Source organism: Eutrigla gurnardus, assembly GCF_963514095.1.
Source record: "Eutrigla gurnardus genome assembly, chromosome: 10".
Classification (NCBI taxonomy): domain Eukaryota; kingdom Metazoa; phylum Chordata; class Actinopteri; order Perciformes; family Triglidae; genus Eutrigla; species Eutrigla gurnardus.
In genome coordinates, this window is record NC_139924.1 from 6,883,130 (window position 1) to 6,898,440 (window position 15,311).

The 15,311-nt window shown below is 40.9% G+C and overlaps 2 protein-coding genes across 2 annotated transcripts in view; both read left to right on the forward strand.

Annotated features, from left to right (window-relative positions):
• Positions 1-15,311, forward strand: part of psph (phosphoserine phosphatase) — a 178,342-nt gene that overhangs the window by 54,380 nt on the left and 108,651 nt on the right. The gene's annotated exons all lie outside the window — the stretch shown is intronic.
• rnf26 (ring finger protein 26) lies at positions 11,529-14,983 on the forward strand. Its single transcript, XM_084019240.1, has one exon. The coding sequence runs from the start codon at positions 11,981-11,983 to the stop codon at positions 13,328-13,330; it is 1,350 nt and encodes a 449-aa protein (XP_083875366.1). The 5' UTR covers positions 11,529-11,980; the 3' UTR covers positions 13,331-14,983.

Genomic DNA, 15,311 nt, shown 5'->3' on the forward strand with positions numbered 1-15,311 from the left:
CAACTCAGTCTCGGCTCCTTTGTGGCTTATGTGTGTGAATGGTTGGATTTCTGAGCATTCGGAGCCGGAGTTCAAATACATGGATGGATGAATGAATGAGGTCGATATTTTTTGCAGTGTGCAAGAAAAAAAAAGGAGGAACTTGGGAGGGAGGAGGGCGCCAAGTACAGAAGTTATCAGCCTTGTTCAGAATGGTCTTGACTTGACTTGTCACGCCGACGAGAGCTGCAGGTGTCTGAGGGGACGGGCTCTAAAAGAGACCGTAGCCAAACGCCGTCAAGTCGGACAACAAAGTCAACGTGACTTGCAGACGAAGTGGAAATGATGGAACTACCAGTGCTTTTATTTATATATATATATATATATATATATATATATATATATATATATATATATATATAATGTATATATAATGTATATATAATGTATGTATATATATATATGTATATATAATGTATATATGTATATATAATATATATATATATATATATATATATATATATATATATATATATATATATATATATATATATATATATATACACACACCCAAAGGCAACATGTGTAAATAAATGAATGATATCCTATGTACAGGAAGACATTCTTTTTCCAACATTTGCAGGAAAAGCCGACAGGCCCACAACAATCAGGACTACTGCAGGTTTATTTACAACATGAGACAGGATGTTGTGGAGCATCTTTAACCTCCACCTCATTACCCATCACAAAGGTTAAATACCCAACACGTGGGCACCTACACTCTCCATCCATATTGAATACATATTTGTTGTTTATGTATGCAGTGGCATGTCCAGACAGAGCTCCCTTGGTTGTTTACCTATTGAAAAGATGTTCAAAACAATCTCAATCGTCTTACTGCGAGCCACGGGACCACACAAGAACACACGATTTTCTGGCAAAGGTCTGGTTGTTTCACATGAGAGATTTGTGTATTTTGTGTGTTTGTATTTGCTTTACTGATTCAAGTGGCAGGTCGAACTGGATAAGCTTGATATCATACGATCAGAAACAAATCAGATGACTCGCATCGCAACCCAACACTGCTCGGATTTTGCTCTGAGTCAATAACTGTCACAAGCGATAATATTTATCTACATCCAGCCTCTCATAAAGCCTATGAATATGACTCCCCCTTTAGCCAAGCTTAATATAGACCCAATAAAGGAGTTGAATCAGACTGAGCCCCCTAAACAAGTTCCGTAAAATATGCCTGCCTATGGACGTCATGTCATTTACGTGATGCTGACCTGCACTTTGGTTGCAGGACTCCAGTGTGTAACGGGTTAAGCCGTTTAAGTGTAAAATGAGTTTGACTGTGAGGGTTGGGATAAGTGCTGCGTTTGCCAAACCAGAAAGCAATGAAAACAGAGTGCCAGTGGGCTGCAGGAAAGTCACACAAAATACTCCGCTGTCGACACTCTGGTCAGATAGCAGGATGCTCTGATTTACTTGATCAATAATTAGAAAATAAAATCTGCTGCCACAGACTGGAGCGTAGCATAGTATACATGTACAGAGGAGCCTCTTAATTAATCACTTAGACTTTAGCTGAGTTAAACTATTTCAAATAAATGGGTGAATGATTGCTAATTTTATGTAAGCCGGCATAGACAGACTGTATACATCTGTAATACGCTTGGTTTGTCGAAAATTCTGCTTTAATATATTTTTAAAATGATCAGGCTGTACCGAACACAAACAGAAGTAGGGGCGATTTAAAAAGACACTGCAAAACATAATCTAACATGTATTTTGTAATGATTTGTGCTGATGAAACATAACATTTTGAGGGTATCTAGTCTGTGATGAAAGCTCAAACTCTCAGCACAGTGAGCACACTCATTTAATGTCAGTATTATTTGATGGCGTGTGAACTATCAAAGCCGGCGCGGCTGGAAACAGATCAGAGGATGGTGGGACGTGTCGCCGCACACTGATCTCTGTAACCTTCACAGCTGGAAAACACCACCGGCTGCCATCTGATCTGACTGTGTCTGCCCCTGCAATCTGTGGATTGCCTGGGAGTGCAGGTCCGAGCCACATGGGGGGGGGAGCTGCCAGCGATAGCAAACTCACTGCTGAGAACCACAGTGGAGACGCCGGTGCACAAACAGTCAACAAAAGTTTGGAGCAGTTGGTCATGGCCATTATCATGTTTCAAGAATATTATCTTTTGCTTCGTCACAAAAGTTGAGATTGCTGTTCTCAGCCATTAGCTGCTCTATTTCAGGCCGTGTTTTTAGATATGTGTTTTTTTCTGTATTTATTTTTATGTGGTGGCCGGAGATTTAAGAGGCCATGAGAGCGCTTTGGGGATCTTTTCTTTCTGTGAGTTTCTCTGCCAAACGCGTGCCCTCTGTGTGAGGGTGAGAAGTCTGTGGTGTGCCAAGATTTTAGTTGAGTCAAAAGAAAAATCACTTTTCTAAAATACTTAAGAATCACAGTCTGAGCTACAGCCTGTCAAAGGCCTTGGAGGACATGCAGAGATCATTGGTTTGCTCAGTTTTTTAAAGTGTTATCTCAACATAACAAGCTTGTTTTCTGGTCAAGGTTATAGCAAATAAGTGCTTTGTGCCACATGTTGTGTTTATACCTGATCTTAATGACCACACTGGGAAAGGGAGTGAAAAGCTGCCTTTCCTAGAGATGGGAGGGGGGGGTGCACGTTATTGTTATCTTTAAACAGAGCCAGGACCATTGTTTAGTTTCCAGTCTGTATGCCAAGCTCATCATAGTTAAGGTAACCATTCATATTTACCAAACAAACATGATACTTCTATCCCTTTGCAGGAAAGCAAATGAGCATATTCCCCTAAATGTAGGCGTATTCAGGACCTGTCCTTGGTTCTGCTGTTTCCAGATGCTCAAAGCAAGGGAACAGCAGAAATAAAACAGAAGGGCAGGAAGAAAGTGCATCTGCTTTTACGGGTGCATTTAGTGGAAACATCCTCTGCTCACCAGATATCACTGGTGTTCTGTTTTTCCTTTCATCCTGAAGCGATATCAGAGGGGATCTGTCGGTGCCGATACGAACACCATCGCTCTGTTTTGCTGGAAATATGAGGCCGACACTGATAACACATCTTCCTTCTGTCTTTCTGCTGTGTAGTGGTGATAATTGGGTTTTGTGTTGTTGGAAAAAATCAACATAACATCCTCTCTGGATTGTTGTATTTCCACCACAAAGAGGGTAACAATTGCAATTGTTTGACCCCTCACAATGTGCAGGGGAGGTTTAATTTTCTATTAGTTGCTGCAAAATATGCATCAAACGTTTTATCTTGAATACAGTGTGTACTGTAAAAACAACAGAGGCCAGTCAATGCATGCTTTAAAAAAGAGAGATTATATATGGATGGAAATAAGGGTGTAAACCACCTTGTTGATTCATTTCCTTTGTGGTGAAACACAATCCTTATGGTATGTAGCGATAGCAGAGTACCAACTGTTCTCAAAACAGCTGCATTGTTCAGCCACTCAGTGAATTATGACCAGTCTTTCAAGACCGGGCACAAGGCGTGTCAGTCTATAAGTCAGAGTATAACATTTTTGGAAGTTGTTTTAGGTTTTTTTTTTTTTTTCAAAAGCTATCTAAAAATCCCTTGTGGACAGTCCACAAGAATGTCCCCCTTTCACCCTTTACTTAATATGATACATCCTGGACGGGGCGTTTGGGAATATCAGGCGGCAATCGCTTTGGGAATGAGACTGAAAAGGGAAAATAGAACCAGGAAAAGCGACATCTCCTCCCTCAAGAGTTCCCAGGGACTGCAAAGCCCTGAAACATGAGACAGAGATACATTATTAGAGCATGTTTCACAACCTGCTGACTGGGGAAACCAGCCATCTACCCCAAAGAAACCCCATTGATTCCAAACAAAATCTCTTACCCGTTTGTTTTTTTTAAGTTAGATCAGCAGTTGCACACATATTGAGTAATTTATAAAAATATTTTTTAAAAGTGTTTCCTTCATCTGTCCTGAGAGTATTCACACTTGATTTCAATTTCCTGACTGCAATCGGCTCCTTTAAAGGGGAAATCCAGTGTAAAATGGATTTTGGATATGCTTAGCATGACGAGTTTGAACGTCCGATTCATTCTAAACTAGCCTCTTTTTAGCCGATGCTTCCAAAATGCTAACAGTGCGAGATAGGGGGCATCTCTCATGGGAAAAATAAATTAATTTTAAACCATTTAAGAGGCTCAAAGTAGCCCAACACTTCTTTGGTAGTATAATGAGGGTCCTAACATATAAAACGAGGCATTGACAACTTTGAAAATGTACAGATAGTTTATTAAAAAGTTTATTAAGTCCCTACAAGTCGTTTGACGAACACAGATACTGAATATGACAAAGAATTTTAAGTGGATCAGCCATTTGAATTAGAAATAAGCAATTTCTTTTTACCATGAGAGATGCCCCTATCGCTACCACTGTTAGCATGTTGGAAGCATTTCCTTTAAATACAATAAGCAGTCTCACACAAACAATGTGGGTAACAATAATCGTCTGGTCATCTGATTATCGCCTTTTTCTGAGTCTTCACACTCGGTTTTACCGTTGAGCCTGACTCCTTTAAGATTCCCACTCCTGGTGCATGGAGTCGAGCACCACGCACCACTGTGTGCCATTCCTTCTGTGATTGATGATTACACACGACTTCTGTTTATCTCACCAGGGCTCTCAGCACTGTGCTCATGGGTGGAGGAAAGAGAAAGAGGAAAAGAAGTCATTCTTTCCGAGCCACTGAGGCCAGACCCAAGAGCAAGTTGTTTTGGGGGGCAGTTTGCCGGGCATGAGAGAGGGCTATTGTTTAAGTTGCTCCGGAGGACGGGGGGTTTGCTAGCGTGCACTGGTATGGTGAGGGGGCTCCGGGGAAGAGTGGGAGAGAAATTAGAATTTCTGCTAAACTCCGTCATAACAACAGGGACTGTGACAAAGAGACACTTTGATAACTGCATGGGCCAAGAATTGAGCATCGCTTCTCCATGGTGATTATATGTAATAAGAGGCATTCATCCTAATAAATCCACCCACAGACATGTTTCAACAGTGTTTCAGCCTGGGAAGAGGTTGGGATTAAATACAACAGAAAATATTAATTAAACAGGGTTAATGACTTCAGTTTACTAATGCAGCTGCTATGCTTGGGGAAATTATAACTTAAAAGTGGGTTAAAGAGTCACACTGCAATAAAACCTGATTTTATGAAGACCTTTCTGTCTAGAATTACCTTCTTAAAGTTTTATTTTCTTTTAACAAGTGCAGTAAATCTGTCAGCGATAATTATTTCAACATGTTTCCAAAAGAAATTGACAATTTTCAAGGGATGAGACCTAAACCTTTAGATTGTTTTAAGAAAACAAGACTGTAAGGGCACAAATAGTGTTGCTTTAGGTCTTTAAAATAAAGCATTTGATTAATTATATTTTGCTTTGTGAAACTCAGTAGCATAATAAAGTCATGGTGCCATGTTTTCCTTTCATTGAAACAATCATATATCATAAATCTAACCATATCAAACTAAAATACCAAATGGTCGATCATTCCATGATGCTCATGTGAGATTTTTGCGGAGTTTCATCACCAAAGAATATTTTAAAATTTGGGATATCACTGTTTGCTATTTATGGTTTAACCATGGGTGTCCACATTTCAATCATGTTACAAACTTCACAAAAAAACAAACTAAAACCACAAATTAAATATTGGTCAAACAGGAAGGAGGAGCTGCTGGACCTGAAGCCAGTCAGTGAACCAGCTGTTTATAAAAACAACAACATGGGGAGAAATGGACGACGCGTTTTTTGTAGTCCATTATTGTAGTTTCTCCAGCGTAGACGCATGTCAATCGCCGGTGCCGATCATCAGCTGTCAATCATCAGCGGCCGCGTTATAATGACGTAGCTTAGTGAAAGTCCGGTCGGATTCTCTGAGCACCGCGGACGACTTTTCCTAAATCCTTTTCAGTTTCTTCTATCCCCTTTCCTTAACCCTGTGACGTTTTCTCCAAAGGTTAAGGAATAGGAGTTAGGACCTAACTATTCGACTATTCGACTGCAACCATGGCACGGCAGTCAGACTGGGCCCCCCACATATCAAATGCTGCTGGCGCCCCTGGGGTTTTGGTTGGGGTTGTTGTTCGGGTTAGGGTTATGGTTGGGGTTAGGGTTAGGGTTGGGGTTTGTAGGTTCAGGATTAGATTTTTGTGCACAGGCCTATTGATCTTGGAGTGGAGTCGGAGTCCAAGCGGCCTCAGTGGGTGTATGATGTGGTGGTGTGGTTGGTTAGGCTCTGATCCCTGATCCCGGAGGCCAGGTAAGATCCCCAGGCAAAGCTCGTCTGTGTGGACCATGGGGCAGAAGAAAAGGTTGTACCTGCTGCTACCCGAGATGTGGACAAATGAAAAGGAAAATATTTTCAGAAAACACTTTATTAAATATAGTTCAATAAAAAAAAGAAAGAAAATAATAAATACAATTCTAAAAATAAATGAATTCAAATAAAAAAAATAATGTAATACATAGATAAATAAATTAATAGAATTAAAAAAAATCAAAAAGTCAATTTTATGAATGTAAAGGATATTTCAAAAGAGAAGAGAGACAGGGATGGGTTTAGGGTTAGGGTTTGGGTTGTGGTTAGGTTTAGGGTTGTTGTTAGGGTTAGGTTTAGGGTTGTTGTTAGGGTTAGGTTTAGGGTTGTTGTTAGGGTTAGGGTTAGGATTGGGGCTGGGGTTGGTTAATTCTCATTTTCAAACAAGAGACATTAGATACGGAAGAGACATCTTCTAAAAACATGTTATAATGCACCAGAATGTGGGAAATTGCATCTACTTAATTCCAAAATGTGATGGGGGAGGAACCCCAGACCCCCTGCTTAAACCGGACCCCCCCCCCCCCCCCACATATTAAATGCTGCCGACGCCCCTGGTTTAACAAAGGGTCTCACTGAGTTGTTTTTTCCAGAAATAATGAGTCATGAAGCAGGAAGCTGCTACTTCAGGCTGCAAACTGATGAACATCCTGCAGATGCACAGACAAGGTCCTAAGAAGACTCAAAGAACAGGAATGTCCCATTGAGTGACCTCCACAGTCTTAGTCATCCTATTCACATCTTTGTGAATCATATCAATAAAATCATCATTGTGTCTTTTTCTGAAATCAGGCTTTTGTACCACTCCTCATTTTCCCTTCTTTTTATCCCTTCAGTCTTCCATCACTCCCACTTTCGTCTACTCAGCATCTAGTGGAGGCAGCGGGTTTGGGGCGGAGGGTTTCTCAGGAATGCGGGGTCCTGCTCTGGGTCTCAAACCAGTCTGCACTCCAGTGAGTTCTACTGCTTGGAGTTTGTTTTTTCCCAGAGAAGCTTCTGGTCTGCCGCCTGCCCTCCTTCTAAAACACGCACACACACGTACGCTGAATGTAAATTCATGCGAGTCCGGTGTACTGGCTGGCAGCCAAAGTCATCATTGAATCAGATGCTCCAAACTCTGCATCCCAAATAGAACCACAAAGTCTGGGAACATAAAACTCGAAGTCACAGCTAGAGATGACAGATTTTCAAGATTGGAGGGAGATTGGTCCGTGCAAAAATGTCTCAGTCTCTATGGACAGTGGACTATGCCTCATTAGAAGACATCTTGTTTTATTAAGCGCTATCTATTATTAACTATCAATCTGAAAAGATCGGAAAATCATGAAATAGTTCAAAAGTGATTAAACGTAGGAATCTGAATTATTAATCTTAAACTGATATAGAACTAAATTTGAATATTTATCCACAAGCATAGAGTGGATGAGGATTTAAAGGAATAGTTTCACATTTTAGGAATTGTCTAATTCACTTTCTTGTAAAAAATGAGAAGATCACTGTAGAATATGTACTGTAAATATGAATCTGCAGCCAGCTAGGCTCTATCTACAACATTTGTCTATCAGCACCCATAAATCTATGTTATATCTGATTTGTTAAATATCAGCACTCTTGTCTGGCGATACAGCTTTATTTCCACAATGGTTAGTCTTTTAAAATTCTTATTTCTGATAATCCTAACCACAAGCTTTCAAAAAAAGTGCCTGAAACATTCTACATTTTGGTTATTCAACAAGACAAATCACCACAATTGATTTGAGCTACGTAGGCGCTGACACAGAACAGTCAAGAGTTGTTACTGAGGAATGGAAGAGCAGATAAAGAGGTGGAAGTGCATGTCAGGCGCTCAAGTGTCTTCAAACGGTGGAAGCGACCCAGCGGGTGAGAAGGCCAATTGTTGTAAATCAGCCATCTGAGGGCCTCAGATCCTTCTAGGAAGCGCGTCAAGGAGTTGGTTTGTCTTATCTGTCTCCGTTTCATCCGGTGCAAGCTTCCCTTGTTTCCCATATCTGTATTCCTGTACTTTATTTTCGAGCACACTTGATTATTTGCATGCCATACTAAACATCTCCGAAGAGGCAGCTTCCATGTCTGAGTTTTAAATGGATTTCAGGGCTTGTCATCATTGACAAACGGCCAATCTTTGTCTCAGCCGGAGTGGTGCTTTCAGGTTGTCTGGCTGCTGGTGCTGATGGAGCGAATGTGAAAGCAAGCGCCATCAAGACATGCTGATAAATCTGGCAGATGCGCACTTTGGCAGGCAGCTGTGAATGTTGTGGCAACAATAAGCTGAAAAGGAACAAGTTATTTGATTCTACTAAAAGGTCTCCACCATCGTTGCTACAGACATCATTCATAAAAATGATACCCAGGAGCTGAATGATCTCCGGAGTCCGATACAGAAACTCAGGAATTAAAGTAGACACGTAATTGTGTTGTGTAGTAGCCATGAAGGACACTTGAGAGAGGCTGCAGGAGGTTTCAGATGAAAGCGAGCCTTTTGTAACCTCCAGCCATTCAAAGAGGAAGGATTTGGTTGACCAGAAAACAAACAGAGGAAGCTGACGACAGTCCTGCTAAAAGACCACAGGGAAGGATAGCTACCATAAAAGGAGGAGGTCTAGAAACTCCCCGTCAGAGACAAAGTAATGCACAAGACCTTTTATAGCTCCTTGCGCTGCTCCTACGGATCCCTGATGCATCATTAAATGCTTACACAAATGCCGTTTGTCAAATGTCCAAAAGGTTCAGAACAGGATTTCCCATGATCGTATCGGTTTCCCTTTGCCAGTTCTGAGCAGCTCAGATGGGGAGGATGAGGCACAAGGAAGGAAATGCTGTTGATATTGTTCAGCGTTGCAAAGCTTTTGTGTTTCATTGTCATTAAAGAGGCTTAGGTAATGGGAGATTAGGGCTCAACAAGTGACAATGTGTTAATGTAGATGGAATGAGTTTGGGAAATTGGAAAACCGTAGTGATGACATGAATGATCCCAATGCTGAAAATTGACTGTAATCCTTTCCGACACACACACACAAGAAAGAACAAGAAAAGTTCAGTTTTGTCTTATTTTATATTACAATTCCAGGGCTGTGGGGAGTGATTTTGAGTTTCATGGTCATGGTCATGACAACTTATATAATTATTATTATTACCAAAAAATGTAAATGTATTTTCCCTCATGCTGCCCCCCCTTGTTATTTTTCTTAACCTATTTCTAAATGGTATTAATCATTATCTCTTTCATTGACTTGAGAAGAGATGGCTTCAATATACTGTCTAATTTAAGTCATGACTAATATGAAAATGATATTACATAATGGTTTGAATGTTAAGATTAGTGGATATGATTTACCTGGCTCTCAAGGCTTAAACCCTGTCAAAGGGCCATATCTCCTTTTTTTATAACTTACTCAGCCGGTGACTCTATTTCATATAAGATCAAGGTGAACTGGGAGTCAGAACTCCAATTGAATTTCTCTGAGATCTTCTGGGAGGAGGTTATGGGGGCTGTTAACACATCATCCAGCTGTGCCAGACTGTCACTAATACAATTAAAGTCTTCTAGGCTACACTATAGTAAGGAAAAACTGTTAAAACTCTATCCAGACAAATCCGATGAGAAATGTAGTAGATGTTCCCAGACTCCATGCAATCTTACCCACATGTTCCGGGCATGCCCCAAGTTGTCTACATTCTGGCAACTATTCTTCAAAACAATTTCAGATATATTAGGCATAACTCTAACTCCAACCCCTCATATCACTATTTTGGGCAAGCCCCCAGACAACCTTCGTACCACAGCCGTTCAAAATAACGTTACTGCCTTCGCCTCCCTTATTGCTCGTAAGAGAATTCTTTTGTTATGGAAATCTCCTCAACCACCATCAGTCAAAGTCTGGCTACATGACATTTTAGATCTTCTGAAACTGAAGAAGATCAAATTCTCACTTAGAGGGTCATCTGGCAGGTTCTATACTCATTGGAGACCATTAGATGGGCTGCCAGCTCAGGAAATCTCTTTGTAAAGTCCCACTGTACGGTTATATGTGTACTCTCCCCTCTGTTCCGGTCCGCCAGCGGCAGATAGTCCCCACCCTAAGAGACTCTAACATAACAAACTTGTCTTGATGACTGAGGAGTAAGCAGCCATTGATTCTTACTTTGTACACTTAAGGATCAGCACTAGCACCTTTCATTTGTATTTTTATTTTATTACTGTATAGGTATATGTGTATATATGCATGTTTTTTATTTTTATTTATTTTTATTTTTTTTTAGTTTATCTATTTGATTTATAACTATTATTTTACAGGTATGTCATTTTATTTACTTATTCATGATATACTTTGTATAATCGTATAAGAGGACAATGGGAGGGCGGGGGCGGGGGGGGTTAATTTATGTTCATATAAGTTCAAAAAGAAAAAAAAAGACATTGAATTCCTGTATACACTTTGTGTCTATGTCTTGCACATGATAAATACATTATAAAACAAAAAAAGATTAGTGGATATGGTATTTGATGATTAAAATGATTAATATTTCTGCTCAATCTCTGTCTCTCCCATAAATATGTATTTTTTTCGTTTTGTTAAAGTGGCAATCTTGAAGATTTTCATGGAAGTCTATCGCCAAAAGAAGGTAACACAATAGTGATTGAAAGCCTGTGAACTATGAATATTTATATATGTGTAGTATTAAACCGTGTATGTGGTGATTTCACCAGAAAGGGGAAAAACTGTATTAAGAGTTTTTCTTAATTAAATACAAACAAATAATGGAACAACAAAAAAAAAAATTCAGGCTGCGAAACTCCAAGCACACACTCATCTGTTTTACTAAAATAGAAATTAGAAATCAACCATTTCTAATATTTTAAAGGATGATGTCACTTTAACAGTTATTACTTTCCTGAAGCCTGTATTTCCATAACATCACGGTATTTTATAAAAGTGTTATAATATTTATTTAATGCGTGTCACGGTACTTTAGTATTGTATTTCATTCTTTATATACATTTTATTTAATATGTGTGTAAAACATAACGGTTCTTTAACGGTTCTGTAATCATCTGTGAACCGGAAGTGAAGTGGAGTGGAGTGGAGAGGTCAACTGCCGCGACCAAAACAAACATGGCGGCCATGGGAACCAGCGTAAACACATCCAAGCTTTTTTCCTGCGTTTTCTCCAATTCTTTCGATTCCATGCGTCGCTTTTACAAATTGCACGTTTCGTAAGCTGTCCGTTCAAACAGTCTGGTGTTTTCGGACCACGTTTTGAACCTAGAGACAAAAGCGAAACCCGGAAAATAAACGGAAGTGTCTGCCTCTCGTTTGAAACTAAACATCCGCCACCGTAACGCGTGTGTTTACTATGTTCGCTCGTCGTTTCACGGGAGGGGAATATGAAGAGTAACCGTGTGTTTAACGGAAAGCGGAATTGTGGCCGTTTCGCCCGACACAACGGACACCAAGATGTAGCTTCATCTAACGTCTGAGTGTATCTCGCTGAGCAAACAAACATGGACTCTGCCCTGGAGACAACCTGAGAGGTAAACATCGAGTTGAAGACACGTTACCATGGGTTTGGTGAACTTTGTCTTATCCAGTGTAGGAAAATGCCTGGACGCCGTCTGCTTACTGCTGGACCTGAACTTTCTCATCGTCCACAGCGCGGTGCGGGCTGTCCTGGCGGTTATCGCCTTTATAAACAACCTGCCCACCCTCCTCCTCAACTCGGCGGTGGAGTTGGGAAACCTAACCGTGTTTGGCTTAATGTCCTTGGCAGAAGCAACGTCAAATGTAGCCCACGGCACCGTCACCATGCTGGGGAGCTTGGTGCTGGTTCTGGAGGGGCTGCTGGAGAGCCTGAAGATGGTGGGTTACCTGTCCATGCATGTGCTGCTCCGCGGGAAGGAGCACCTCTGTCGAGGCCTGCTGTCCGTGCTGGAGGGCTGTAGCATTGCCGTCAGCCTCGTGGTCTATTTCATCAACACCGTGGTCAACTTTGCACTCATCGCCATGCAGAACATTTGCTCAGTGGTGGTCAGCGTGTGGCAGACGGTGTCCAGCCCGCTGCAGAAGGTGCTGGAGCTCACGTTGACCTCCTTCACCTTTCTGTACAGCAGCCTGGCTGGGACTTCGGCTTTCCTGTGGTCACCCTGTAAAATGATGCTGGACTTTCTGGCCTCGCTCATTCAAATGTTTGTCAGCATCTTCATATTGAACGTCTATGGTTTCCTGCTCACCGTTACTATTGCTGCGATTACCACCGCCTACCTGAATCCGGAGCTGACCCGGCAGGCTGCTGCACGAGTTGTAGATTACCTCAACTCCTTCCCCGCCTTGCGCAGACTTGATCTGATTCTCCGCCTCCACGTTTCAGCCTTGAGGAGGGCACCGCATTTAGTACGCAATGCCATGCAGGACCTGCAAAGAATACTCCATCACCTCTACCTGATAGAGAACAGACTTTGGCAGAAGCTGTCTCGCTTCAGCAGCCAGCTAAGTCGGGCTCTGAGAACGCAGCCCATCAGGGACGGCGACAACAGAGTACGTGGCGATGGTGACACCGGAGAGGAGAGGCGGGACCCACCGGACGGAAGAGCGGGAGATGGAGCCCACCAGGAGCTGCTGGATTTAGTTTTCCCCTCGTCGAGCACAGACAGACCACTAAAGAAGCAGTCGTCTTCGGGCACAGAGGGTAAACCTCTGCCTGCCGAGAATCTGCTGACTCTGCTGAAGGAGCAGGAGGACAGGAAGAAGTGTGTGATCTGCCAAGACTGTACCAAGACGGTGGTGCTGCTGCCGTGCAGGCACCTCTGCCTGTGTAGAGACTGTACAAACATCATGTTGAGGCAGCCCATATACCAACAGAACTGTCCACTCTGTCGGCACATGATCCTCAACACTATGGACGTGTACCTATGAGGGACCAACGGAACCGGTTCTACTGGACTACATGGAACAGTCTATCAGTATCTATACTTTAAGTTTTACCACCACTTACACTACGTTGTATGACTCGTGTTTTTACAAGGTTGTGTTAAAGGATACATTTGGTAAATATTCTACATTTTTCTTGCTGTCAACAAATCCCAAACATGTTTGTTAATACTTCTGTCCCCAGTGGCACTCAGCCCCGAGCTCATTTTACATTCTTGACAAATGGTTTACAAATGCTGCTCTAAAAATGTTACTCAACCTGCAAAATGTTGTAGAGGAGTAGGTTTGGACTACGCAGACAATAGCTGTTCATAAGGTCAGTTCATTGTTGGTTCTGGATTTACTGGGATTTGTTGATAATTCAAAATGTAGACTATTATCAAAGTTATCTTTTGATGTTTTGTTTGATAACAGTGAGAAAAGAAATGCTCAAGAAAACGCATACTGTCTCAATTCCATACAACAATCTAAATGTGTACAGTATGTAATATACACCAATCTTTAAAGCATACAGTTTTGCAGTTGGTATATAAAAAAATAAAATAAAAATACTTCACCTAAGGAAATAGGAAATGATTGAATACTTCTACAGTTCGCTTTGGCACTACAATGCACCCATTTTGATATTCCCGTATTGCCACATTAAGTCTCAGGTCTTGTTGCTATGGTAACCCCGCAGTGCCCTCCCTGATGCTGAAATGTTTACCACCGCTCATGTCTTAAAAATGTCGTGCTTTCAGTGGGCCAAGGTGTGAGAAATATAAAAAAAACTTAAACTGTGCTTTATTGCATCATAAATATCAAAACGCTGTGTGTATGAATGCAGGTATCGGTGTATTAAAAGCAGTTTCCTTCATACATCAGTTATTGCTGAATACTTTTAAGAGAGCCATACAAACAAGGGTTTCTATATTGAAGGAAAGTGATGTGTGATTTTCCAACTGGGCCTGACAAAATACATATTTATTCCATGTATTTGTTCTATTGATAGGGCTTATTCCAGTCTTCCATCAAGAGGCACATTACAGTCACCTCCAACACATAATCCATAACTGGTTTTCCCTTTCATTGTGTCATTGTGATAAAAACAGATTTTTGTTGTATAAAAAGAAAAAAACGAATAAGGCTTTACAATATGATTTGCCTTTGTTTCTCCTTTGTTGCTGTCTGAGCTAAAGTGGTGATATTGATTGGTGTTGAATGTTTACAGGGTGTCGTTGGGACCTCACCGCTATTGATGGCGGGCGGTGTGGAGTCATGCCTCTTCTTCTTCTTCTTTCCCCCCTTTAAAATAATAAGAGTCTGAGAATTAGGCTTTCTGTTTTGTTTTTTGGACCAATAACTGACATTATTGTGTTTGCTACTACATTAACAGATATCATTAATGAAAGTGGTTTGAATGTCAGATTTTGTAAACGAGATCAGACTGTAGACATGAACTCAAACGCCAAGGGCATTGCCATCTGAAGATTTGCAGTGGACTGAAAACAGCTCACATGACCATCATCTTTTGTTACCTGCAGTATGTATGACACAATGTGGGACAACGTGATTTTAATATACAAATGTAACTTTTCTTTTTTTTTTAATACTATGGCCACATAATGGCAAGTCTTCTGTTCATAATAAAACGAGTGAAACTCTTGTGATCGTCTTCATCAGGCCAACATGTGATGATGAAATTTACAGCTCAACTCTTTGACTGTTAGGAGACACCTAACAACATGCTTAAAAGATTATCAAAGCAGTTTTTAGTTGTTGTTTTTATTTTGTTCCATCGATTAATAGAATAAATCAACTCATAAGTACAAGAAAATAGTAATACATCTGTACTATTAGTAGTGAAGGACAGTAATTTGTGAACCCCATGGGAAGATAGAGTAGTTTAGCGGATTTAAGAAGAATAGAAATTATGATTTGGTTTATAAAAAAAACATTTGTGTTGTTTGGGAGCAGAAAAAGAAAT

Excerpts from the sequence above, each read along its gene's own strand:
- rnf26 (XM_084019240.1), top strand. The coding sequence starts at position 11,981 with ATGGGTTTGGTGAACTTTGTCTTATCCAGTGTAGGAAAATGCCTGGAC.